The 25,070-nt window shown below is 43.3% G+C and overlaps 1 protein-coding gene across 3 annotated transcripts in view; it reads right to left on the reverse strand.

The window, feature by feature from the left end:
* ASXL1 (ASXL transcriptional regulator 1) overlaps positions 1 to 16,221 on the reverse strand; it is a 63,999-nt gene extending 47,778 nt beyond the window's left edge. Inside the window, exons 1-4 of one of the 3 annotated variants that reach the window (XM_027558817.1) lie at positions 16,115 to 16,221; positions 10,187 to 10,269; positions 9,211 to 9,213; positions 7,568 to 7,676 (exon numbers count right to left, since the gene is read on the reverse strand). In XM_027558817.1, coding sequence (XP_027414618.1) covers positions 7,568 to 7,676; positions 9,211 to 9,213; positions 10,187 to 10,269; positions 16,115 to 16,171 — 252 coding nt within the window. In that variant the 5' untranslated portion in view covers positions 16,172 to 16,221. Of the gene's footprint in view, positions 1 to 7,567; positions 7,677 to 9,210; positions 9,214 to 10,186; positions 10,270 to 14,328; positions 14,398 to 16,114 lie in introns of those variants that run through there. The other 2 variants (XM_027558816.1, XM_027558815.1) reach the window with 2 other exon arrangements.
* Positions 16,222 to 25,070: the final 8,849 nt, after the last annotated feature.

Genomic DNA, 25,070 nt, shown 5'->3' on the forward strand with positions numbered 1-25,070 from the left:
TGATGTGTAGGACTGAGAAGAGATCAAATGTAGTTTTCATACTGGCTGACCAAAAAAGTTTAAGCATTTTTTCACACACAGTCCCAAGGAAGGCTAAAGCCTGGACAAGGTCTTCATTTTCCTACAATGCTGGTGCTTTAAAAATCACCCTTAAAAAAATTATCATCCTGCCCACCCCTCTGAACTGCACAAAATCATTTCAGTGGTGGTGCTTTCCAAACCTCTGTTCCCTGACCTTTACCATTTACTACTTCATTCTTACACAGCTTGGAACTTCAGGAGGTAGCAGGACAAAAGGCCGCTTGTCATCTTTTAGGCATCAAACCAGAGTCAGACCAGGGCTCCACTGACAAGCAAGTTCTCTTTTCTCCCTGAGCGAGTTGAACCTTCTGTCAGACAATAGAATACCCCAGTTTTCAAAGGTGGATCCAGGCAGCCCTTGAGAATTACTCCAATAAGAAAACTTTTACCAACTGAGGGGTCAAAACCTCCATCAAAACCAAACTATTACTACCATTAACCATAGCAAATGGTACCACTCTACCAAGAGATCTTCTATGCAGTACAGAGTGGAGAAGGTTTACAATAAAACAGTCAGCCTCTAGTAAATTCCAAATGCACCACAAAAGAAAAATATCCAGAGCTGACTTAACTGTTCACACAACGTAGTCTAGATGCTAGAATGTGAGCACAGAAAGGACCTTCACTGAATTCTGACTCCAGGAGGTTTTCAACAGAGCTTCAGGGTCTGGGAAAGATGTCCTGGATGCTTGGGGCATAGGATGGGGATAGTAGAGTCCACCAGAGATGCTTGTTTCTACCAGAGCAGTTTCACAATCATCTATACCATGCAGCTCCGTTTCACGAGAAAAAAGGTTTTACATCTGAAGTTTTTTAAACAACCAACCTATTTCAACTTCTCAGTGTGGGAGACAAAGCAGTGTAAGTGGAGACACTCCATAGGACCTGCAGCACTGTGTGAAACCCAGAGCTCCATTCCAGTCCAGTGCTCTCACTGCCACCATCTACCACTCACTCTGGTACAGAAAAGGACCACCACCATCAGAAATGTTGATGCAATTAATGCAGAGTGCAGAAAAGGAAACCAACTGTCCATAACTAAAGACTGCACTTTTAAGGATGTGAAAAGTTACTTGTGCTTAACAATTATAAGAACTTTCATTAAAGAGAATAAAACTAACATTTTGAGAAATATCAAGGAACTCTTAAGACGCTTCAAAAAGATGAAGTAACCAAAGGTCTTAAAACCTGAAGAAAAACTATTTTAAATTGGCATAATGAAAAGTGAAAATCACTCAGTCGTGTCCAACTCTTTGTGACTCCGTGGATTAAACAGTCCATGGAATTCTCCAGGCCAGAATACTGGAGTGGGTAGCCTTTCCCTTCTCCAGGGGATCTTCCCAAACCAGGGATCAAACCCAGGTCTCCTGCATTGCAGGCAGATTCTTTACCAGCTGAGCCACCAGGGAAGCCCAAGAATACTGGAGTGGGTAGCCTATCCCTTCTCCAGCGGATCTTCCCAACACAGTAATCAAACTGGGGTCTCCTGCATTGCAGGCGGATTCTTTACCATCTGAACTGTAAGAACTCAAACTCAAACTGTGGATTCTAGTCTCAACTAGGCCATATGCATTTGTCACAAGGATACATGGTCTTGAATAGGATACATGGTCATGCAGGATACATGGTCACTTAAACTGTTAGAAGCTCGATTTTCTGTTTGCAAAATACAAATAAACTAGATGATTCAGAGGCTCTTCCACACTGAAATTCTAGGATTCTACACATTAAAAAATCATATATTTGATAAAGCTAACACAAATTATAAAAGATATCTAAAAACATCATTACCATTTTATATAAAAGAAATTCTTTCTAAGAAAGATGACCAAAGTTCAAAACTCTAAAAAGATCAACATGATATCTAAAACATACCTAAAATATTTAAACTGTAATGTCAGTTTCTGCCTTCAGCAATTGGAGGAAGCAGATTATGGCCATAGCCTGGGAAAGATTTATTTCTAGTGTCAGCAGATTCTTTCACAGATTAATGCAGAACTGCACTAAAGAGGGCAAGAAAAAAACAGGATTCTAAGAAGTCAACTTGCTGAGAAGGAAAAATAACCCAGAATATGTGTATTCTGTAATAAAACATATAAAACAAGACTAGATTACCAGGAGAACTATCTGGCTTAAGATTTTAATGATGCTATCCTCTACTTTTCATTCAGCCAGTACTTATTACATATGTATTATTTGCCAGACAGAGGAGATACAGTGAAAACAAGCCCCTGCACTGATATTCTAGTGGAGGGAGGCTAGTGATAACCAAGTAACCAAACAGACAAGGCAGGACTCTGAAACAACCAAAACCCTGTCAACGCTGTGTAACTAGAATTGGTATTTAGAGAAAGCCTCACTGGGAAGATACTCTTGGACTAACAACCAAACGACAAGAAGTTACTCCAGAGTTTTCCGGACAGAGTGGCTAGCAAGTTTGGGGCTTTTGAGAAACTGAGTGAAGGCCAAGGTGGCTGAAGTATAATAACCACGGAGAAGGTATCAGGAGAGCAAATCAGAGAGGTAGGCAAGGACCAGGCAGGATAGTGGTATGATATGATTTGTGTTTTTAAAAGACCACTTTGCTTGATATACACCTATCAAAAATCAAAATGGATTCTGGTACTGCCTTTCAAATGACTCTATAATTTATTGTATCAAAGTCTCCCTGATATTTAATGGTAATGTAAATAGCTCTAGAATTGATGTAATTGTGGAGTTGTACAAGAAAAATTTAATTGTTGTTCTATAAATAACATTGTGAAACTGTAAAACTTACCTCCCTCTCTTCCTCCATTTGCTTTTATTTGCAAACTGTGAATTTTAATGGATGAATATTTCAAGTGCAGACATCTATTTCTTTTACCAGGAAGATTTTTTTAGTGCTTTAAACTTATATATTCTGCATATTAAAAAGATTCAGCTAGACTTGAATTAAAGGACCCCTAAGGCTGAGCCCTGCATCACCACGTGAGGTATAATAAGGTGCAAAAAGCCATGACATCTTCACTTGAGCATCATTTCACAATAAAACTTTACAATGTTCAGATGACTGCAGTCATGCCTGACAGTGAGTGCCGGAATGGCCACTCACCAAACCAGATTAACCTCACCAATGACACAGAAGCACCTTGTCACAGAAGCAAAGCTGTTCAGCATGAAACTCTTAAAAACACGGAGCACTACAAAGGTGCTCTCACTGGTTTACAAGGATGGGAAATCCCAAGCGTAAAAGACAATATAAATCCCATCTCTAACCAGGCAATGATGGACACTGATAGCCAACTTCAGAGAAAGCTTAAGGAAAGCAACTCAAATCAAGAATTCAAAGCATGGACAGATTTCATTTGCCCCATCCATCCCTGAGGACTAGCTCTAAGGCCTGATGCAAGCATTTATGTATGAAGTGTCAAATGTACCATCACATTACCTAGAACAAATTTTATCCGAGAAGGAATCCTTTGGCAAGCCCCAGAAGACTCTGGCTTATCAGTAAAGCTTTGGTAATCATAGATAAAGCTACACAAACGTATTTAGAACTGAAAAAAACTCCTATTTTCAACTAAGTAGCAAAATCCCATGCTTTCTGACCTTTATGGTCCTCTAGAAGAGAGTTTCAAGCAGCAGGGAGAAAGAAACCAAACCTTTCTGCACGTGCTTGTCCTCAACAATATGAAAAACACTTAGGCAGAAAAAACACCACAGGATTTCACAGGTGTCACTACACCCTCAAAATGAAAAACAAGTGTATGAGTTAAATAACTTGTGCCTTCCTGTCCCTTATTACAAGCAAGACTTGGAGGAAACTACCCTTAGACAGACACCATACAAAACATCCCATCACTTCCATCTTTCACTGCTGAGTGGCTCTGGGTGACAACCTGGAACAGGAGACATGATGTAGCAGTACAAACGTAAAGGCATCTGGAAATAACCAAGATTTCTACATGCTTATTAGTCCCTGAAAAATGTACTTAATTCTATAAGGTAACCGACCTGGAGTGTTCAAAAATACCAATGCCGTGAAAAACAAAATAAGGTAAAGGAACTGTCCCACACTAAAGGAGATCGTAGAGATACGATCTCCAACCAAACGGAATGTATGATTCTCGACTGAATGACTGACTTAAAAAATAAGCCATAAAGAATATTTTTAAAACCAGAAAAGATGTGAATATAAACTTATATTACATACTGCTGCTGCTGCTGCTACAAAGTCACTTCAGTCGTATCCGACTCTGTGCGACCCCATAGACCACAGCCCACCAGGCTCCCCGTCCCTGGGATTCTCCAGGCAAGAACACTGGAGTGGGTTGCCATTTCCTTCTCCAATGCATGAAAGTGAAAAGTGAAAGTGAAGTCGCTCAGTCATGTCCGACTCCTAGCAACCCCACGGACTGCAGCCCACCAGGCCCCTCCGTCCATGGGATTTTCCAGGCAAGAGTACTGGAGTGGGTTGCCATTGCCTTCTCCGATATTACATACTACTATATTACTATATACATATGTATGCGTTTTTCCCCAGAACCATTTAAAAGTGTTAAACTAGTACTGGTATTTCACCACTGCATATCTCAGAATGTATGTCTTAAGAACAAGGACATTATGTTAGATAACTATAGAATCATTATTATAGTCAAGAAAATTAATGATATTACATACTAATGATACTATAGTTATCTAACATAATGTCCTTGTTCTTAAGACATACATTCTGAGATATGCAGTGGTGAAATACCAGTACTAGTTTAACACTTTTAAATGGTTCTGGGGAAAAACGCATACATATGTATAGAGAGGTAAAGCAAATGAAGCAAACTTATAACAATCAGGAAGAAAGCAAGCTGGCTGCAGTACTCCAATTTTTCTGTAGGTCTGAAATTTTTTCCAAAAAAAAAAAATTTTTTTTGAGATAAGAAAGGAAAAAAATGCACCACCGTGGACTTTAGTCAGCAGACCTAGGTCCTCAGGTGATCGGGATGGTAATCAGCTGGTTCAGATTTTTGGTATCCTTTCTTATCCATTCCCAAATAACAATAAAGTAAATGTCTGCACAACTTCTAGAAGACAGCGTGGTGACAATGAGGCAACTAGTAAGACTAATCAATGATTCACTCTCAAGAAGCCCAAGGGGGTAGAGGTCTGGGGGAGAAGAAGGTGTGTCCCTATGTACCAAGACAGCAAACATATTAACTAAACAAGCACCAAAGCCATAAAGAAATTACAATCCAGTTTTTTCAAATATTATTTATATAAATTATTATCAGGTTACAAGTAGCAGAATTTGCAGGCTACCTTCACTTTCTCTGTTGCATTTTACTTTCTGTTACATTTCCATGTATCACTTTATGATAGGTCAAAATGTTAAGAGACAGCATGGATAATCAACCAAGCTACAAGTCTACCAAAGCCACAGGAATAAGCATCTTCCATTTTGGCTGTGAGTGAGATGCCAGAGGCAGGTCTACTGATAGTTTCATCAAGATTATAAGTAGTATCTACTACCAAATGTCAAAAGCAAAGGATAATAATGAAGTACCAGAATCCAGCCATTATTCACTAATTCATTCATTAAATATGCACTTATTGACAGTCACTTTGTACATTATCCAAGTGGATAATGAAATGAATAAGACCCACTCTCCACCCTCAAGTATACGGTCTCACTGGGGGAACCAGACAAGCAAACCATGAACTCAAAAATATTAGGGAGGTGATGTACAACTCCAATGAGCAAGCTGCTAGGAAGACTGGGCAACATAAAGGCACATGCAGGTCAGAGAATGTGCCGAGCACAACAATCAATGCATGAAGGACATGGGCTGCAGACTAACAGAACACCCCCAAGCTCACAGCAAATCCATACAACGGAGTTCACTCAGAAAATTAAGATACTGAACTCAGTTCAAATATTTATTAAGCATGGACTATGCCAAGAATTCTGCCGAGTCAAATTACAAAGACAAATGAAACTCAATTCCTTTCCCTTAGGTGTCCATAGAAATAGGTATTTCTCCTTCTGCTTAAAAGAGAAACATTCCATTAACAAGCACATTTGTAATACATACAATTGTAACTATACAAAATTACATATAATACATAATATATAATAGAAAAATGCCATTAACAAGCAATTAAGATTAAGGAACCTAAAGGACTATCCTTTAAGGGCTACCACTTATTAAGGAGTAACTGTGTCAGGTATGCATACACAACCATAAAGAAGGGTTATATATGTCCCAGATTACAGAGTTAGGTATTGAACTCAGGGCTATCTCTTTCAAGGCTCAGTTTCTGACATTACATTATGCTGCCTTTTAAAGTCTGAAATATTACAAATAAAAATATAGAAAATAGCACAGACACAGGAACGTAAGATACACATGTGTATCTACAGATCAAGATTTATGACCACAGGTTATACAGCTGTTGTTTGTTCAAATCTTCATTTTTAATAAACAAGTCTATCAAAACTAAAACAGAAAATTTTATGGACTACTGCAGTTTATAACTACATTATGGATGATTAGAAGGATTAGCATCAGATTTTCAGTTTCATCCTTCACCATCAACACGTCTGCTGCTGCCAAGTCGCTTCAGTCGTCTCCGACTCTGCGCGACCGCATAGACGGCAGCCCGCCAGGCTCCCCCGTCCCTGGGATTCTCCAGGCAAGAACACTGGAGTGGGTTGCCATCAACAGGTCAACTATGTCTAAATTAGGAGTCAGCAAACACCACCACCAAGCCAAATCTAGCACACTGTCTGTTTTCATAAATAAAGTTTTATTGAAACGCACCTATGCCCATTCATTTGTGCATTACCTGTGGCTGCTTTCCCGCTTCAACAGTAAAGTTGAATAGTTATGATAGAGACAGTGTGGCCCAAAAAACCTAAAATATTATTATCTGGTCCTTCACAGAAAAAAATCTGCCTACTCCTGGTTTAAATGATACATATCACAAACAGTAGAAAGGCACTTAGCCTGTTCAATTCACTCTACTTAAGCTTTATTGTGAATTCTACCTGATTTCTCTCCGATAGTAATTAGTGTCACTTGGTAAATGCTAATGAGTTTTTGAATTTCCACAAGTATTTTCAAATTTCAGTTATTTTCCATAGAGTAGGTCTTACTCAGCTGTCCGGTAATTTATCCTTCACAACATTATTACAAACAAATTCATAATTAAGCACACTTGGAATGACCCACACATATACTTATCCCGCTATTGCATATAATCTGCAAAGATACAGACAAGGAAAAACATTATAGACACAGTAGCTGATATGACTAAATATTTAATAATTCCTAATACCCTGTTCACACTAGATCATCTCTCAATGTGCCATTTCAGAACAACAGCAGCATCCCTTGCCTGCCTATGAGAAATGCAAATTCGTGGGCCTCATTCCAGACCTACCAGGTAATCCTTATAAACACTAAAATTTTAAGAACCACTGCACTAAAGGACAATTTACATGACTTACCTTGAGTGTAAAAAGGCTGATTCGGCCAGGTAGTTTATAAAATAACCCCTCTCCTCCTCTGGAATTGGAATGTAGCATGGCATTAAGACATGCGAGAGGGGATGTCCCACTGTAAAAACATACAAGGATGGAAAAAGGTCATACAAACCAAGATATCTACTTACTCAAAGATCTCTTACCCTTCAACTCATTCTTAAATCAAGAAGAACAGGAAGAAATATAAAACATCCCATGACAAGAATTCTGTTCTGAAAGTGGCAAAGGAGTAGCACATGAAATTCACATAAATCCACCCAGAGAGCTCTGGGATAACAGGTTACGCAATGTCTCTACTCCACACCTGATGATCCTTAAGTGCCTTTTGACAATATGAACCAAACTCTTAAGAAATTTAGAAACACTGCACATATTTTTCAGGTACACTCAGGAGTTTTGAAAAAAAAAAAATTACCCAATATTTTTATCTACTCAAAATTTTAAAATTAAATTTTAGTGCTAATTAGAAACAAAACCAGGATTCCCTAGCCCCTATCTTTCAACCTGCACATCACGCCCAGAAACTGCCACATAACATTTTTAACACAAAGACCAAGCATCAGTGATGCTGTCCCGAGAAAATAAACATACTTTTTTTTCCAGTTAAATTATTTTTTAATACACACACAAAAGGAATAGTATGTCATTTGCTTTTTCTCAGTTGGGAAGGCGGAAAGATGCGTTTTATTTTATATCTACCCAGGAGCAATTCTTTAAATTTGAATATAAAAAGTCAAACGAATTTAGTATGCAATAATGCTCAACCATTAAACCAAAAAAAAGAGACAGCATCTTAAATTGTTTCACTGTCCATGCCACAACTGAAGGTTGCAAAACAATGACAACTCGAGTGAGTTAGAGACTACTTATTTAATCTCAAAAAGCAAAACTGGCAAAAATACAGACAGATGCCCGTTATTAATATTAACTGAGTCTGCCATGGGGTCGCTAAGAGTCGGACACGACTGAGCGACTTCATTTTCACTTTTCACTTTCATGCACTGGAGAAGGAAATGGCAACCCACTCCAGTGTTCTTGCCTGGAGAATCCCAGGGACCGGGGAGCCTGGTGGGCTGCCGTCTATGGGGTCGCACAGAGTTGGACACGACTGAAGTGACTTAGCAGCAGAGTTTGCCACTAGCATGCTAGCACCTTCTTGTCCCTCTCCCCAGCACGATATATAAATATCAATATCTTAAGTAATACCCCTCAGCATTTTTCAAAATTAGAGGCCCTAATTTATGTCACGTTAAAAATAAATTTTGAGTCTAAAAAAGTCATCAAAAAAAAAAAACTATTACTTATTCGGCTTTGGAACACCCCGGATGCTTAAGAAAAAAAAATTTCACCAAGGACCAATCTCTGTAAGAAACCTTGTGCAGAATCTGGAGTGTCAAGTGGGTGTGCTAACATCTCCGCTACAGGGGAAAGCATGCTGGCAGTCTTTCTTCCAACAGCGTGACTCCTACACACTATCCCTCTGTCTACAAATTATAGAGCTGCTCACTCATCACGAGCCACCATGACCACTTCATAATTCCTGTAAGAGCCAGAAGCAGAAACAAGTTAGGTTCTCGATTCCATCTGTCCCAAAAGGACTAATTTACCTTCTATAGGCATAGTGGTCCAACAGCAGTGCAGACAGCAGCACGACGGGAAATAGCCCATAAAAACAAAAGAAAACAAAAGATGCAGTTACAACACTACACCGTGCATAGGTAGTATTTAAATGAAGCACCAGAACATGATCCAGACAACCCCGACCTTCCCTTCCCACAAAATGTCAGTTTGAGAATGTGTGAACTGACAACTGGAAAGTGAGGATCTTTTGATTCTAAAAGATCAATTTAAGTAGCTAAAGCTTAACCCGCAAAATATATGCAGACTGTTCTGAATCCCAAGAAGGAACTGTGTTGTGCTCTCCTCTCCCACTTAAATTTTGAAAAAAAGGTTGGGGTGAGCAGAGAAAGGATTCAGGACAGTCCCTGGTTTTTATTTGTGCCTGTAATTCTTTTTGTGTTTCCAATTTGTTGCTTCTCTAGGAAAAATATAGGATAAGAAAATCAAGGTCATCGCCAAATTTAGCATGCTCATAGCAGGAATGGCTAGAATCAGTAGGGGAAAAAAAATTAGTGAGTTTTATGATGACTGGATCACCCTTCTCTGAGCCTAAAACAAAGAACTTCAGAGACTTGGTACAGAGAGAAGGATAGTTTTAGACATGATGGAGCAGATCAGTCTGTTCCTTCTCTACTACTGAAACCTGCAAAACGGAATACAAGAGAAAATGTGCTGACTCCTTATGCAAAAGAGAAGCTCCACGTTGAAATGTATAGTAGAGCAAGAATGGGGAACCTGCTGCACCTCTGACGAAAACCAACGGAATTGGAGCCACTCCCGCCCTCCAGCCAGAGGACAAACGACACGGAGACAGCTCCACACTACCATCAAACACAAGTGTGTATGTGTGTGTGTGTGTGCGCACACATATATGCATTTGTGGACTTTCTCATTCACTACCCAACTGCAGGAAGACACATGTTCTCTAAAACCCTCACATTAAGCAACAAGAGCCATACAAACCTCATTTCCTTTAGTCCTTCTGCCTCTATGACCTGCAGAATCTGTTTGGGTGTCATTGGAGCATCTGAATAGTTTTCCAGTACCTGAAGAAATATAAATGTTCTGATTTCAGTGTGCAGTTCCCATTTATATTCATCACTATATAACATGGGCTACAATTCTGCTATGAGGTACCACTGCTGACATCTTAGTTTTTCCACAGTCAAAATTACTTCTGAAACCAAATTACACATATATCTAACTAGCTGCTGAAAGTGACTGCAATTAGAAGAAATACTCTAATTTTCAATTCTGAAAATACACATCCTTTTAGCATCCATGTTATGGTATGTGGGGCCTTCCCAACTTTTAATTGCCACTTAACCTGATGCTGTTAATACAGCTAAACTAGAGAATACATAGCACTATAAATTGTAAGACAGAACTGCATTCAGGCTTTCCTTCCCAAGTAAGTTTGATTAGTTACAATATTTTTATCTTTCAGGGGGGTGGGCGCGGCTTGGCTTGCAGGATTAGTTTCCCAACCAGGGATTGAATCTGGACACTCAGCAGTGAAATGATGGAGCCCTAACCACTGGACCGCCAGAGAAGTCCAGGTACCTGTATTTTTTCAATGATGACTTTCGCCACTGGGTTGTGGAATTCTGGTGTTAATTAGTACAGGACAATTTGCCTTTCAGCAATACAATGCTACGATTCTTTATGACTGGTGCAACCAAAACAAGGAGAAATGGAACATCCCATTTATATTAGTGACATCTATAATTAAGCCCCAGCAACAATGTCTTAGTGAGCAACCAGAGCTCTCTCACTTGAACAAGCTGAGTTGTTTTAGAAATGTTATCCTTTTCAGGGAGGAAAAAAGACAGGCTGTCAGTATCTCTGTACCATCTCTAGCAATGCAGCTGCTGAGGTTACACCAAACCACACCAACATCTTACAGTCATTTAACGGCCCTAACAAAGTACTGCATGGCTGTGTCACAGATAAAATGCAAAGCAAGAAGCCTAACAGGACTGCTGCGAAGGTTCTCTCTGTGGAAGAACACGAGTTCGACGTGATAAAGAAGCCAAGTTTTGGAGAAGCAGGTGCTGATATAAAAGCCCTATTTCCTCTGGTCCCATTCTTAATCTCTCTGTTCAGTGTTTACATTCTCCTTGGGTATCATTATCATCTCTCACAGTTTCAACACAACCAAAATACTGAATTAACTCCCAAATCTCGACCTCTTGCCTGGATTTCTCCCTAAGCTTCAGGCCCCAGATATTCAGTTCGGAGCTGGACATCCCTCATGATCATCTCCTCTCTTCTGATATTCCTCTCCTTGGTTGGCAGTCTGTCTCATCATCTAATTTGGAAACCAAGGCATCATCCTTCACGCTCACCTGTCCCCCAGTTCTCCCAGCCAGTTTCTTTCCTTAAAAAAAAAAAACTTTTTTTTACTTTATTTATTTGGCTTCACCAAGTCTTAGTAGCAGCACTCTAGATCTTGAGTTGCAGCATGCAAACTCTTAACTGCAGCACGTGTGATCAAGTTCCCTGACCAGGAGCCGAAACTGGGCCACCTGCATTGTGAGTGCGAGGTCTTGGAGCCACTGGACCACCAGGGAAGTACCCCCCACAGCCAGTTTCTGACCCGACTTGACACAACAGCCTCTTCTCTAACATCCCTGCTTTCCTCAAATTCATTCTTACTCCGCTGCCATCCTTCATTCAACAAATACATGAACTACTCTGTGCTAGGAACAGTTTTAGACATTCATCAGTAAAAAAGACCACAGCTCTGCAGAACTTAACCTGCTATATAGCCTGAGGTCAGTCCAACAAAATAAACGGGCCCTCATCACTTTCCGCATTAAAGTCCTTCGACAGCAACCTATTTCCATACAGCGAAAGCTGAAGCTCCAGAGAGGCCACTGGCCCACTAGAAAAGCATGGGTTTTAAAAGCAAACAGACATGGTTTTAAAAATTCAAATTCTGGTCTTCTAAAGCTGGGCAAAGAGTTGTGCGGCAAAGAGTTGGACACAACTTGGCGACTGAACAACAAAAAAACCTGGGCAAGTTACCTACCCGCCCTGAGTCTAGGTTTCCTCACTTGTGAAGGAAGGATACTGAGGCCTTCTTCTCAGAGTTGTTGCAGAGATAACAGAGTAAGTGCCTACAGTGCCAGACACAAAGGAAGTGTGTGCTGGCCAGACCCTCACAATCTGGTCTCTGCCTGGCTCTCTGATACTCCACAAACTTTATGTTCCAGTAACTACGTGCAGCTCTACCCAATTCCCACACTCTCCACCCTGCAGATAAACACACAGACACACTCTCCTATTTTTTGTTTCCAGCTCCTGCTTATGTCCTCTGTGAGGAGTCTAACTCCTACTCACCCTTCAAGATTCAGTTCGGAAAGTACCTTCCTCCAGGAAGGCTTCTCTACCCTCTGCCAGATAGTTAAGCATCTTGTTTCAGTGCCCCATAGTTGCACAACACATATAATTCATCTTCCAAAGCAGGACACTTGAGAGTAAAAGGAGGAACAATTCATAATTATGCCTAGACAGTAAGCAGAAATCAGGATGTCTATTACCATTTATACATCTATGCTGGCACTTACCATGCTTGTAATGAAATTCTACCCACCTGTTAGAGAAGGGTTGGACCTTCTCTAACCCAAGAAAAACCATAAGCTCCTCAAGGGCAGACCTTATCCATCTCTTTAATTCCAAGAACCTAACTGCCAAGTTAAGCAGCACTGATGAACAAACCCACTGCCAAGTTAAGCAGCACTGATGAACAAACCCACAATACAAGCTACTGATGTTCACTGCCACAGATATGACTTCTTTGATACTAACTGTGAGATGAGCTAGTAAATTTTTTCACAGTATTAAGAAGCATGACTCAAAAATTAGTTAACAATTATTTAAACAGCAGTCAGGAAGAGCCTGAGACTCTTAAGACAGAGGAAACAGAATCTCTATAGGGAAGTTACATCAAAAGATACAGGGTATTCACTTTTATTAAAACTATATGCCTTCAGCTTTTAGTGTAAGAACAATTCAGCAGTGTTCTATCCCCACCCTGTCTTTCTAGAGCATACAAAAAGTATCTCTTCTCCAACTTCAAAGGGGGAAAAATGTTTGATGTAAGAATGGTCAGTCATGAATCAAAGTGAAAGATAAAGCATGCAATGAAGTTTCTCAAAGCCAGGGAGAATCCATTTAAAGGCATTCAATCTAAAGGGAAATCCACTCAGCTATTTCTCCCAAACAAATTGTTTCTAACAAGCAGGAGAATTTAGACCCACCCAACCACCTAAAGTCTACTCCCTACATCTAGGAAAAACAATACTAGCAAGTGTTAGAAAGAATATCTACTTCTCAACAACATAATTAACAGCTGCAAAAATCAATCTCCTGGGATTTACTACACTACTGAAATAGTCCAGAAGTCTCTTCTTTCCTACCAGTATAGCTTAAAAACGGTTCCTGGTATCATTTTAACCACCAAACTGAGCAAGGTCGGGAGCAGTATGTAACCGCCCCCAAGCGAGTGCATCTTGATTGCCACAGCAAGCACTCCAAATTCACCTGTCCAAAGAGTACTTAGAACTAATCTACCCTCCTACCATTACAGCTCACTCTTCTCTCTATCCAGTGTAAGCACTCACAAACTCTCCAGCACGTGGTTTGTTAAAGCAAATTTTTTTTTTCCAAATGAGCAGAGAAATCTTAAGAGCTCCCCCTCACCCACCAACTGGTCCATCCAAAGGGACAGAAAATCCTAAACAAAAAACAATAAAAGATATACAAAACTACACACCATATTCCCACAAGTCATCTTGCAAGAGTTTTAGAGCATAAGTAATTCCCAGTAGGAAATACTATTTTTTAACGAAGAATCATAAAAGAAAAAGAACTTACTGGGGACAAACTGGCATGAACTGAGCCAATGATAAAACAGAAATAGCAACCTGGAACTGGACTGTAGATCACAGTAAACTCAAGACTATAAAGAGGCATAATAGTGGACCCCTGAATTCCCAGAGTCCTTCAACTAGGAAGAGCCAACGGAGCTTTAAGACAGGCAGATTTTAGAATTCTGTCAGGACATAAATAACACAGGATTTAAAGGTACTTTCACCTACCTCTAACAAGTAAAAACTCTGGCAAGCAAATTTCCTTTTGGTGCCCAGAGTCATAAACACCTGCAGAACAGAAACTCAGAGGAGAATTTCAATGAACAGCCAGCCTCAACCTCCAGGAGAAAGCGAGCACGTCCCACTACTCTCCTCTAGGCCTAAATCTGTTTCCGGGTGAAGCAATGCTGGAGAAATCCTCAAACTTCGAAGAGATCCTGAAAGCTAACCAAAGGTTCCAAATTTGACTGCATCTGAAAAACATACTTAAGTACTTCAAAATATGCCAAACCCAAACAAAGTAACTGAAGCACAAAACTTCAACATACAAACTAATTGCTACTTCCATTTCTTGGGCAAAAAAGGTCTGAGAAAGACGATCAGGTACACCAGTGAAATTTCTCCTACACACCAAACAGCATTCCCTCTTTTAAGTCAATAACTGAGTTTTAAGGCTCCAAGAAAGGAGAGTGTACCACAGATTTGTAAAACCTCCAACACATATTCATCTTTTTTGCTCAACACCTCTGAGGCAGGAACCTCACTTCCCAATAAAATTAAAGATTAGAAGGCTGAGCTTCATTCATCATTAAAAGTGAATTACAGCAATTACATATAAACTACAGGGTGTCAAGACACAAGGATGCTATCTGCACTATAACCCTGCTTTGTGACAGTTCTAAGTGACATCTCTGAGACAAGTTTAACCTGTTACTACTGTCACCAGCAAGATTTTATAAGAACATGTCTCGAAGTGTCTTCACTTTTTGGGTGCAAATCCAGAGGAATATATTTCACTTGCAAGTCCTCTGACATTTTGGGACAACAGAAGATTCACAACAACCGCATTACCAGGCAGCTTCAAATACTCAAATTACTCTCTCCTTTGCTAAATCCTCAGTGAGCAGTATCTTCAAACAGAGACACCTGGTCTTTGTCCAACACTTCATGTATACATGCAAGAGGACACTAAAGAATAGAGAACACACACAAACATTCTTTACAAAGTGTAGTTAGCTGTCTGCAGACTGCCTATCTTCGAGCTAGCTTGTGGACTCGGGTCAGCAGATCTCAAAGTGTGGTCCTGGGTCACCTGCATTACAACCAACTTGAGAAGCTGGTCAAAATGAAGATACTCAGGTTCTACTCCAGAATTTCATCAGACTCAGTAGGTCTTTAAGTAGGGCCCTAGGATGAACATTCTTAACAACCCCCCCCAGGTGCCCCCACAGGACACTAAAGTTTGAGAACCAAGGCTCAGGGTTCAGGCTGGGAGTGAGCCTTTGCTTCCCTCCACACACCGGTTTAGATTGCGAAAGCTCAAAATGCCACTCGCGTCCTTCAGACTGAGGGGGCTCTTTCCCATCCCTAGTCAAACGCACCACCCCATTGCCCACCAGGAAGCGAGGGAGGAGCTTCCGACCCTTCCCGGAAACCTAACTCCCCCGAGTGCACAAACGAAGCTTCCCCAGACCCCCTAGACGCTGCCAAATAGTGGGGGAGGGGAGGCTGGGGCCCCGCCGCCCAGAGGAGGAGGAGCCGGCCCGCCGGCTCGCCCCTCCGCAGGAATTTGGGGGGGTGGGGGGGGGGGGCGTGCAGAAAAAGGCGCCACATCCGACCCGGCGGGGGACCTCTCCCCACCAAATGCCTTAGGGGGTTGTCCCGTTCCGGGAGAAAGGTGGCCCGCCCCCTCCTGCAGTGGGCAGGGCTTCGCCCCTCCCCCTCCCTGTGGGGGGTGCTCGGCGAGCCCACCCCTCACAACCCCCACCGAGCCCCCCTCGGCGGCTAGCCTCACCAGGCGCGCGGCCTCGGCCCACGTGCGCTCCTTCTTCCTCTTCTGTTTGTCCTTCATCCTCTTCCTCCCCGGCGGCGGCGGCAGCTCCACGCGGGACCTCCGGGCGGGGCGGGCGGCGGCGCGGGGCTGGGGCGGCGGCAGCGGCGGGGGGCGCGTGGCGGCGGCGACGCGCGAGGACTCGGGTGCGGCCGGGGAGAGGGGGCGGGCGCGCGGGTACCGGCTGGCGCGAGACCCGGCGCGAGGGCGGCGGTGGGGGAGGGGTGGCTGCTCCACGCGCCCGCGCTGCGTCAGTCGCCCGCGGCGGCGGCGGCGGCGACGAAGGCAGTAGCCCCGCGATCGCTAAGGAATGCGGCGGCTCCGCATAACCACGGGGTCAGAGGTCACGGCTCCGGCCTCCGCTTTCCCGCTCTGCTAAGAGGACAAGACCCGACTGGCGGCGGGGCGGGAAGGCGAGAATCGGCTTTCCCCTCGGCGCCCGGGTGTATGCGTGTCTGCCGTGGGTGTGTGTGAGTGTGTGTGAAGAGTGAGGAGGGGGAGTGTGGGGTTTTTTTTTTTTTTTTTTTTGAACAAAAACAAACCGAAAGGGCGGCTGGGAGTCGTAGTCCCGGCTGCCTCTCTGGCCTCCCCCGCTCCGGAAGAATATGGCTGCAGGAAACTCTTGGACCACACTTCCCGACGTGCCCCGCGTCCCGTCTTTTCCGCCCTCCCCTCCTTTCCTCCTCCCCGCGCAGAGCTCGGTAGGGAATGGGGGACGGGCAGTCGTTCGGGGAAGGGGCTGGGCGAGTCTCGCGAGGTGCGGGAACTGGTTGGGGGCCCGAGGCATTGTGGGAGGTGATGCTGGGAAGGGGCGGTGGCCGGCTGCCCTCCTACCCCGAGCTATGTTTAACCCCTTCGGCGCGTCTCGTCTTCGGGCCGACGCGCGGCTAAGGGTGGGAATAGAGAACTGGTAGCTCGACTCCCAGCGCCCACTTTTCCCCCTCTCCGCCTAAGCTGTTCTCACTGACACTTCTTGTAGGTGACTAGACACAGGACTTTCCCTTTTGGTCCTCCCCTAAATGACTCACCGCCGCATAATAATGAGACAGAAGACTTATACCAGTAAAACGGTTATTGCACGATTGATGGACTTAAACAGTTCCCCATTTCCTCCTGTGCTTTCATGCCGCTCTACGTTTGCAGAAGCTGCACCCGCAGCCTACAGCATTCTTACCACCTGGTGAACTTGATGATAAGATTACTGGTAGTGTAAAGAACTTGGACTTTGGGGCCATACTTACCAGAATGCACCTGAGACCTTTTTAGAAGCACTATCCCAGAGGGAACACAGAACATGGAGTCAAAAGAACCTTGAGCCGAATCCTGGCTGAACCATTCCGTGGCTATCACAGTATTTTTGAGATGAGAATCAGCGCAAAACACCTGGCAGGTTGGAAGAGGGCGTGCAGGGGGAACCCTGACATTCAGTTCAGTTCAGTTCAGTCGCTCAGTCGTGTCCGACTCTGCGACCCCATGAATCACAGCACGCCAGGCCTCCCTGTCCATCACCAACTCCCGGAGTTCACCCAGACTCAAGTCCATCGAGTCAGTGATGCCATCCAGCTATCTTAGGTACGTATAATTTGGCTCCTGGCACAGAGTGTTTAATAATTGGTACAGGCTAAGAGACAATGAGCAACATACTTACCCTCTCCAAGCTTTGGTTGCAGAAGCATGAAATGAAATGAGGTTCAGAGTACCCAACACATAGGTTCTCTGTGCCTATTTATTGAATCAGTCAACTGTCCAGAAACGTCACTAAAATCAGTCCTAAACTGGATAATGACCAATTCTTTAAAATTAGAGAGGAGGTGTCACTGGTCACATTTGAAAGGATTCTCGAAGTGAGGAAGCACACCTTCCACTCCCTGGTGTTAGCACATGGGAGAGCCAGTGATGAGGGAAGATAAACAGGGTGCTGCCCACGTGGAACACGATGGAGTTCAGTGCTCCTCCTTCAAATTCTCATCACACAGGAGGCTTTCAGGTCCAGTCGGACACGACTGAGCGACTTCACTTTCACTTTTCACTTTCATGCATTGGAGAAGGAAATGGCAACCCACTCCAGTGTTCTTGCCTGGAGAATCCCAGGGACGGGGGAGCCTGGTGGGCTTCCGTCTATGGGGTCGCACAGAGTCGGACACGACTGAAGCAACTTAGCAGCAGCAGCAGCAAACAAAATCCTGCAAGGTAAAATAAGGCATGGTTTTGTTGGGGGTGTTTTGGCTGCACCACATGGCATGTGGGATCTTAGTTCCCTGACTATGGAACCTGTGCACCTTGAAGTGGAAGCACAGAGTCCTAATCACTAGACTGCCAGGGAATTCCTAAGCGTGTTTTCTAATCTTCTGTCCCCTTCTAACTTCACCCCAATGGGGGGAAAGAAGAACCCCACTTCCATGATGAAAAAAAGTGTTTGACCCAACTTTTCACAAAAGGGTGATGGTGGTGGTAGTGGTTTAATGTATAACCTTTGACAGGTCATTTGGCGTGTTTAAAATCTTTTCTTGAGTAGCTTCATCCCACTACCACCCCTGCGCCCCTGATCTCCAGGGAGTCGCTGCTGCTGCTGCTGCTGCTGCTAAGTCGCTTCAGTCGTGTCCGACTCTGTGCAACCCCAAAGATGGCAGCCCACCAGGCTCTGCTGTCCCTGGGATTCTCCAGGCAAGAACACTGGAGTGGGTTGCCATTTCCTTCTCCAATGCATGAAAGTGAAAGTGAAATCACTCAGTCGTGCCTGACCCTCAGGACCCCATGGACTGCAGCCCACCATGCTCCTCCGTCCATGGGATTTTCCAGGCAAGAGTACTGGAGTGGGGTGCCATTGCCTTCTCCGAGGGAGCCACTAGAGAAGATTTATTCTAAAATGTACATGTTTAGTATAGGCACTGTGGTTGGCAGAATAATGCTCTTGTTGCCTGCCTGCCGAAAAAAAGAAAAACTATGCTCAGTCCCTGGAACCTGTGAATATGTTATATTCCATGGTAAACAGGACATTGCGGATGGAATTAAGGACCGTAAAATAGGGAGATTATCCTGGATTATATTGGTGAACCCAGTGTAATCACATGGACCCTTGTAGGCAAAACAGATGCCTTGGAGAGAAATGGCAGAAAAGAATCAGATTGGAAGCTTGAGAGGAAGTCAACCCACTGTTGCTGAAGGGGTCATGAGCCAGGGAATGTCAGAAGCCTTTAGAAGCAGAGAACAAAGCTCTGTCCACAAGTAATGGGACCTCAGTTCAACAGTCGTGGGGGACTGAGATTTCATAACCTGAATGAGCCTGGAAACATGTTTTCCCCACCTCCCATCTCTCATCCTGCAGAGAGAAGTCCAGTCCTGCTAACAGGCTGATTTTAGCCAGATCAGAGAACCAGCTGACCCACACAGTCCAGACTTGTGACCCATAGAAAGTGTAAGACAGAATGTTGTTTTAAACCACTAAACCTAGTAGCTTTTTAGAAAGCTAATGCAGGGACTGTGGAGATACCTAATTTTTTTCCTGGCTCAGTTGAGTCAAGCCACAGGGGAATCCAGATGTGAATGTTTCAAGGTCTCTGCCCTTGCAGAATCAAACAGAAACTAATGACAACATCATAGTTAAATGTGAAAGGAGTATGTTCAGAGGACTGCAAGACGTGTGTTAGAGAATTGGCTTTAGTCATTAAACCTTAAGTAGCTGTCATTTTTTTTAAAGTTAATGAGACTCATGAGTATATTCTATTGTCAGAAACACCAAAAACAAGCCTATATATTTTTTTTGGGGGGGGGGGATGTTTTTCTGTTTTATCACAGTACTTTTATTACAAAGTTTCTTTGAAGTCAACACAGGTGCCACAGGGCAGTATAAGATAAACAGGTCTGATATTCAGCCCTGCCCTGTTTGGGGATGAGTCAGTGTTTTCAAACTGCACAGTTATGAGCGAAGCACACATTCAGGAATCCGAATAGCAAACATACCACCAGCAAACCTAAGCATTCTCAAGAGGACACATATACCCTAGGAACCTCACTAAGAGATAATGCATTGCCACTGACTTTGGATTTTGGCAGGCCTGGGTTTGAATCTTCTTGTAGTCATTCTCCACAGCTGTGTGGTCTTGGTCAAGCTGTGAAACCTCTCAATGACCCAAGAGTCATCATTTGGATAATGGGGTACATAAACTCAAATGGGTAGAATTGGGATTAAGTGGGATCTTTGTAGAGAGATCACAACGGACTCACTGGAACACAGCAGACTCACTAAAGGCCATCAAGAAGGTTTGAGTCAGAAGTGTAAAAAGTGCCTCATTTTTATACTTCAGTGAACCAAGCCCTGGAACAGAGTTTGCCACACTGACACATGTTCTCTCCTAGTGATTCTATCCCCATTTTCAAATCAAGTTCAGAGAGGTCATATTATCTCCTTCAAGTCCCAGGGAGGTAACACTGGCTAAACTTCCAACACAGCAGATGATTCACAAACGTGCACCTCTCCTGGTTTCCCCCCAGCCAGTTCATTTCTTTGTATGATTTTTGGTTTAGTGTCTCTGCTCTTGTTAGCATCTTCTTGGGTTCATCATCACACTTTCAACACCTGGCACAGTCTTGGCATGTGGTAGGCACTTAATCTGTGGAATTAATGACCTTACTCAATAATTACTGTATTGGACAAAATCCCTAAGTACTATTTATGAGCCCTGTACAGTATTTGGAATCTGCCCAAGCAAACTGGTAAACAGGCAGGATTCACCCAAACATATCTATGCAAGCTGTAAAGATGCTTAGAGATGGGGACTTCATCACCACACCAATTCAGCTTACCTGCCTTTCACCATCATTTAAATCCATTCCTGTTTTTCAGTCTCCCATGAAGCTGAAAAAGGTGTTTAAATCCCAATTGTTAATATTGGTTACTTCTGGTTTGTAAGACTACATTCAACTGGAGGGAGAGTGGGTTTTACAAAGTATTACATTTTTTTTACTTGAAAAAAAATTTTTTTAATGTATTTGGCTGTGTTGAGTCTTAGTTGCAGCATGTGGGATCTTTATTGCTGCTGGCAGGCTCTCTATTTGCCAAACTTGGGCTCCAGAGTGCCTGGGCTCAGTTGCTCTGAGGCATTTGGGATCTTAGTTCCCCATCTAGGGATTGAAACTGCGGCCTGCATTGGAAGGCAGAGTCTTAATCACTAGACCACCAGGGGAACTCCCGAAAAAAACTATTTCTCATCTAAACCACAAAACAGAGCATTTAGATTAAGGTGGCAGATCTCATGTTTTTCACTTCCTTACAGTTGTCTGTAGTTTCCAAATCTTCTAGAATGAGTATGTGGTACTCATACTCATTTGAGTATGAAGAAAAAGTAAAGTTTTTCATGCTTAACAATGTAAGAACACCTTTTTTTTTTTTTGGCCGAGCTGTGCAACTTATAGGATTTGGGATCTCGGTTTCCTGACCAGGGATTGGACCCAGGCCCCTGCAGTGGAAACACAGAGTCCTAACCAGTGAACTGACAGGGAACTCCCAATAATACATCTTTCCATTTTACTTTAGGGATTTTCCTGATGGCTCAGTTGGTAAAGAATTCACCTGCAATGCAAGAGACCTGGGTTCGATCCCTGAGTCGGGAAGATCCCCTGAAGAAGGAAAATGGCAACCCAGTCCAGTATCCTTGCCTGGAAAATCCTGTAGACAGAGGAGCCTGGTGGGTTACAGTCCGCGTGGTCATAAGAGTCTGACACAATTGAGCAGCTAAACCACCATTACTTTGCTTTAAAAGATCTTTGGGATCCCCTCCTAAAATGGCTTCAAAGGATGACCTGAGTGATTTTTTACCAAAATTGTAGATAAGAACAGCATACTGCCTAATTCTTTAAAATTTTCAGGTGGAGATTTCAGGACCCCACGAAGGAACCCATCCCAGTTTTCAGTCTCTTTAATGCCAGAGAGTTGTACCCATATCTACCATAAATCTTTTTCATCTTAATTTAAGCCATTTCCTCCATTCTTTCCTCTGTGAAAAAGGAAAATAAACTTTAAAGTGCATTTTGACACCAAAATTGTCAGAGTGGTGCTAATTTGTTGAGACTGGTAGATGAGCTGGTTAGTTCTTCATTTGCTATTATTTTGTACTGAAAACATTAACTTACACACTGCACCAAATGGCTTTTCTTCCTCCTCCTCTTTATTGATTGCTAATAATCGAATGTGAAGTCCAGGGCTTGGATAAATGGCTTTCACAGGCCTTAACTCTTGAGTAGCACAATTACCATGTGAGCTGAGTGAGAAAACTGGCAGGGCCAGTAAAGTGAAGGAACTTTCCCAAGATCACACAGTTGTCAGTGGAGTCAAGATTTAAACCGACAGCTCCTCATTCCAAATTCCTTCTAAGGCACTGTGGTAGCCAGCCTCCAAAATGGCCCCCAGTGATTCCCAGCCCTGACATTCACATCTGTTTTAGTCCCTCCTATTCTGAATAGGGCTGAACTGTGAAACCAACTGGGTGCTTTGGAAACGGCCGTGTGTGGCTTCTGGGGTTCGGTCATAAAAGACACTGCAGCTTCTGCCTTGTTCGCTCAGATCATAAGCTCTAGGGGAGGCCAGGCACCGTGTCATGAGGACACTCAGGCAGCCATACGGAGAGGTGACGTCTACACCGCAGGTAGCCCCAGACAAGCTTTCAAATGACTTCAGCCCTGACTAACATCTCGAGAGATCAATCTCATAAAAGATCCACAGCCAGGATAACCCAAACAAGCTTCTCCTGGATTCCTGACCCACAGAAACAGTCAGATAATGTACATTGTTTTGGTCAGATAATGTTCATTGTCTTAACTCCCTAAATTCTGAGGTCATCTGATACACAGCAATACATAGCAATAGACAACTCAGAAAATGCCTTCCTCCTGCTTAGCTTGTACATTTTGTGAAATTTAAAAATCAAGGAACCATCCTTCCAGAAAAACTTATACCTATTTAAACAAAATTCTTTTTTTAAACAAAATTCTTTATAGAATTTTAACATGTGTCCAGACCCTCTGAAGCCAACATGGTGATACTAATCACAGTATTCACCTTTCCCTGAAGGCTCAGAGAAATAAAACACTTGTCCCACCTCTGGAGCTGCTAACATGCCAGAGCCAGGATTGAAACCCAAGTAACCCAGCTTTCCCTGGAGAAGGAAATGGCAACCCACTCCATTATTCTTGCCTGGAAAATTCCATGGACAGAGGAGCCTGGCGGGCTACAGTTCATGGGGTCGCAGAGTCCGACATGACTGAGCGACTGAGCACAGCCCAGCTTTGCACATGGCTCACACTCTGCCAGCTTGCTCCTCTGCTCTCAGAGCCCTAGGTTCAGAACCACTGCTCTAAGCTAACTAACCCCACCCCTTCTCTTCTTTCTGTACTCTGCCCTTTTATTTATAGAAGTTGCCTTTCTCTGACCCCATTTTAATTGCAGTTCCTAAGTGATCCATTGTATATTAGTTCCCACCAGAGAGACAAGAGTCAAGGTCACTGACTCTGAGGGCCCCCTGGTCTGATGGGATCATACACATGGAAACATAACTATACACGACCATCAATTTTGGAAAAGGATTCAGTAACAAACTCTGGGAGGGCAGACTTCACAGAGGTGGTGATACTCTGGTTCTTGAATGCCGAGAGAAAAAAGGAGAGGCTCAAGGGAATTCTTTGTAGAAGTGACAGTGAATATGATGGGCGCAGGGGATGGCAGCCTCCACATGTGTGAAAGTGCAAGTGTGTTCAGTTGGCGAGGGGGCCTAGCAGTTCAGTGGGGCAGGAGAAGACGAGGTCAAAGAGGTGGGCTGGGACCCAGTAGGGGGCAGGAGGGAGAGACAGGAGATAGATGCCCATGCTGAGGAGTTCTAATTGTCTCCTGTAACTCCCAAGAATCAACAGAGCTCTGATTAGAGCTCAGATACTGGCTCTTACCCAACCCTGTGGCCCCAGACCCAACAGCATAGGACCTGACACAGAGCAGATGCTCTTTGCTGAATGGATTTATTCAAGGAGGCCTGGGTGCTAACACTAGTCTGCCCTGGAGAGGGAACATGTTGGGTGCAGAGTCGTCCTGGGCTGCTCCTGGAATATTTCTTCAGCAAGGCTTTTCCTGCTGCTCTGTACTCAACTAAGTCCTTTACATTCCCATAGCACCCAAAACTCCCTTCAAAATGTAATGAGGAAAAATATTTAATGTAATTCACTCTTGACCCTAATGATGACTTCCTCAATGTCTGCTCCCAAATTAGACTGTCAGCCAGATGAGGTCAGGGACTGCCGGACTATTTGCTGCCCTGCCCTGTGTCCTAGAAGAGAGGCTCTTCTATTCCAGAAAAGAGTAATACAGCATGGGGCACCTTCTTTAAGTGGCATTGGTAAGTCTGTACTGATACAAGCCCTGTGCTGAGCCCTGGGGACTAACAGCCCAATTAGACACAGTTTCTGCATCAGAGAGATGGATTTCAAGTGACAGAAAACCAAGGGATGGAAACCTGGGGTGCTCCCAGAGCTGAGAGAAGGGAATGTCTCAAAGCTGATACTGTGCAGGGAGAAATTATCCCCCACAACAATTATAGCTACTTTGGGTGCAACATAAACATTTAAAAATGAATGACCAGATATAGAAAACAGACCAGTGGTTGCCAGAGGCAGGGTAGACAAAATGGGTAAAAGTGATCAAAAAGTACAAAGTTCCAATAAAGTAAGTCCTGGGGATATAAGGCACAGCATGGCGACGATAGTTAATAATACTGTATTGTATATTTGGAAGTTGCGAAGAGAATAGGTCTTAAAAGTTCTCATCACAAGAAAAAAGATGAATCATATAGTGAGAGATGTTAACTAGACCCTCATATGGTGAGAGATGTTATATGTCAATTACCTCTCAATTTAAAAAGGGAATAACTTTCTTATGTAC

This window comes from Bos indicus x Bos taurus, chromosome 13, assembly GCF_003369695.1.
Source record: "Bos indicus x Bos taurus breed Angus x Brahman F1 hybrid chromosome 13, Bos_hybrid_MaternalHap_v2.0, whole genome shotgun sequence".
Lineage (NCBI taxonomy): Eukaryota > Metazoa > Chordata > Mammalia > Artiodactyla > Bovidae > Bos > Bos indicus x Bos taurus.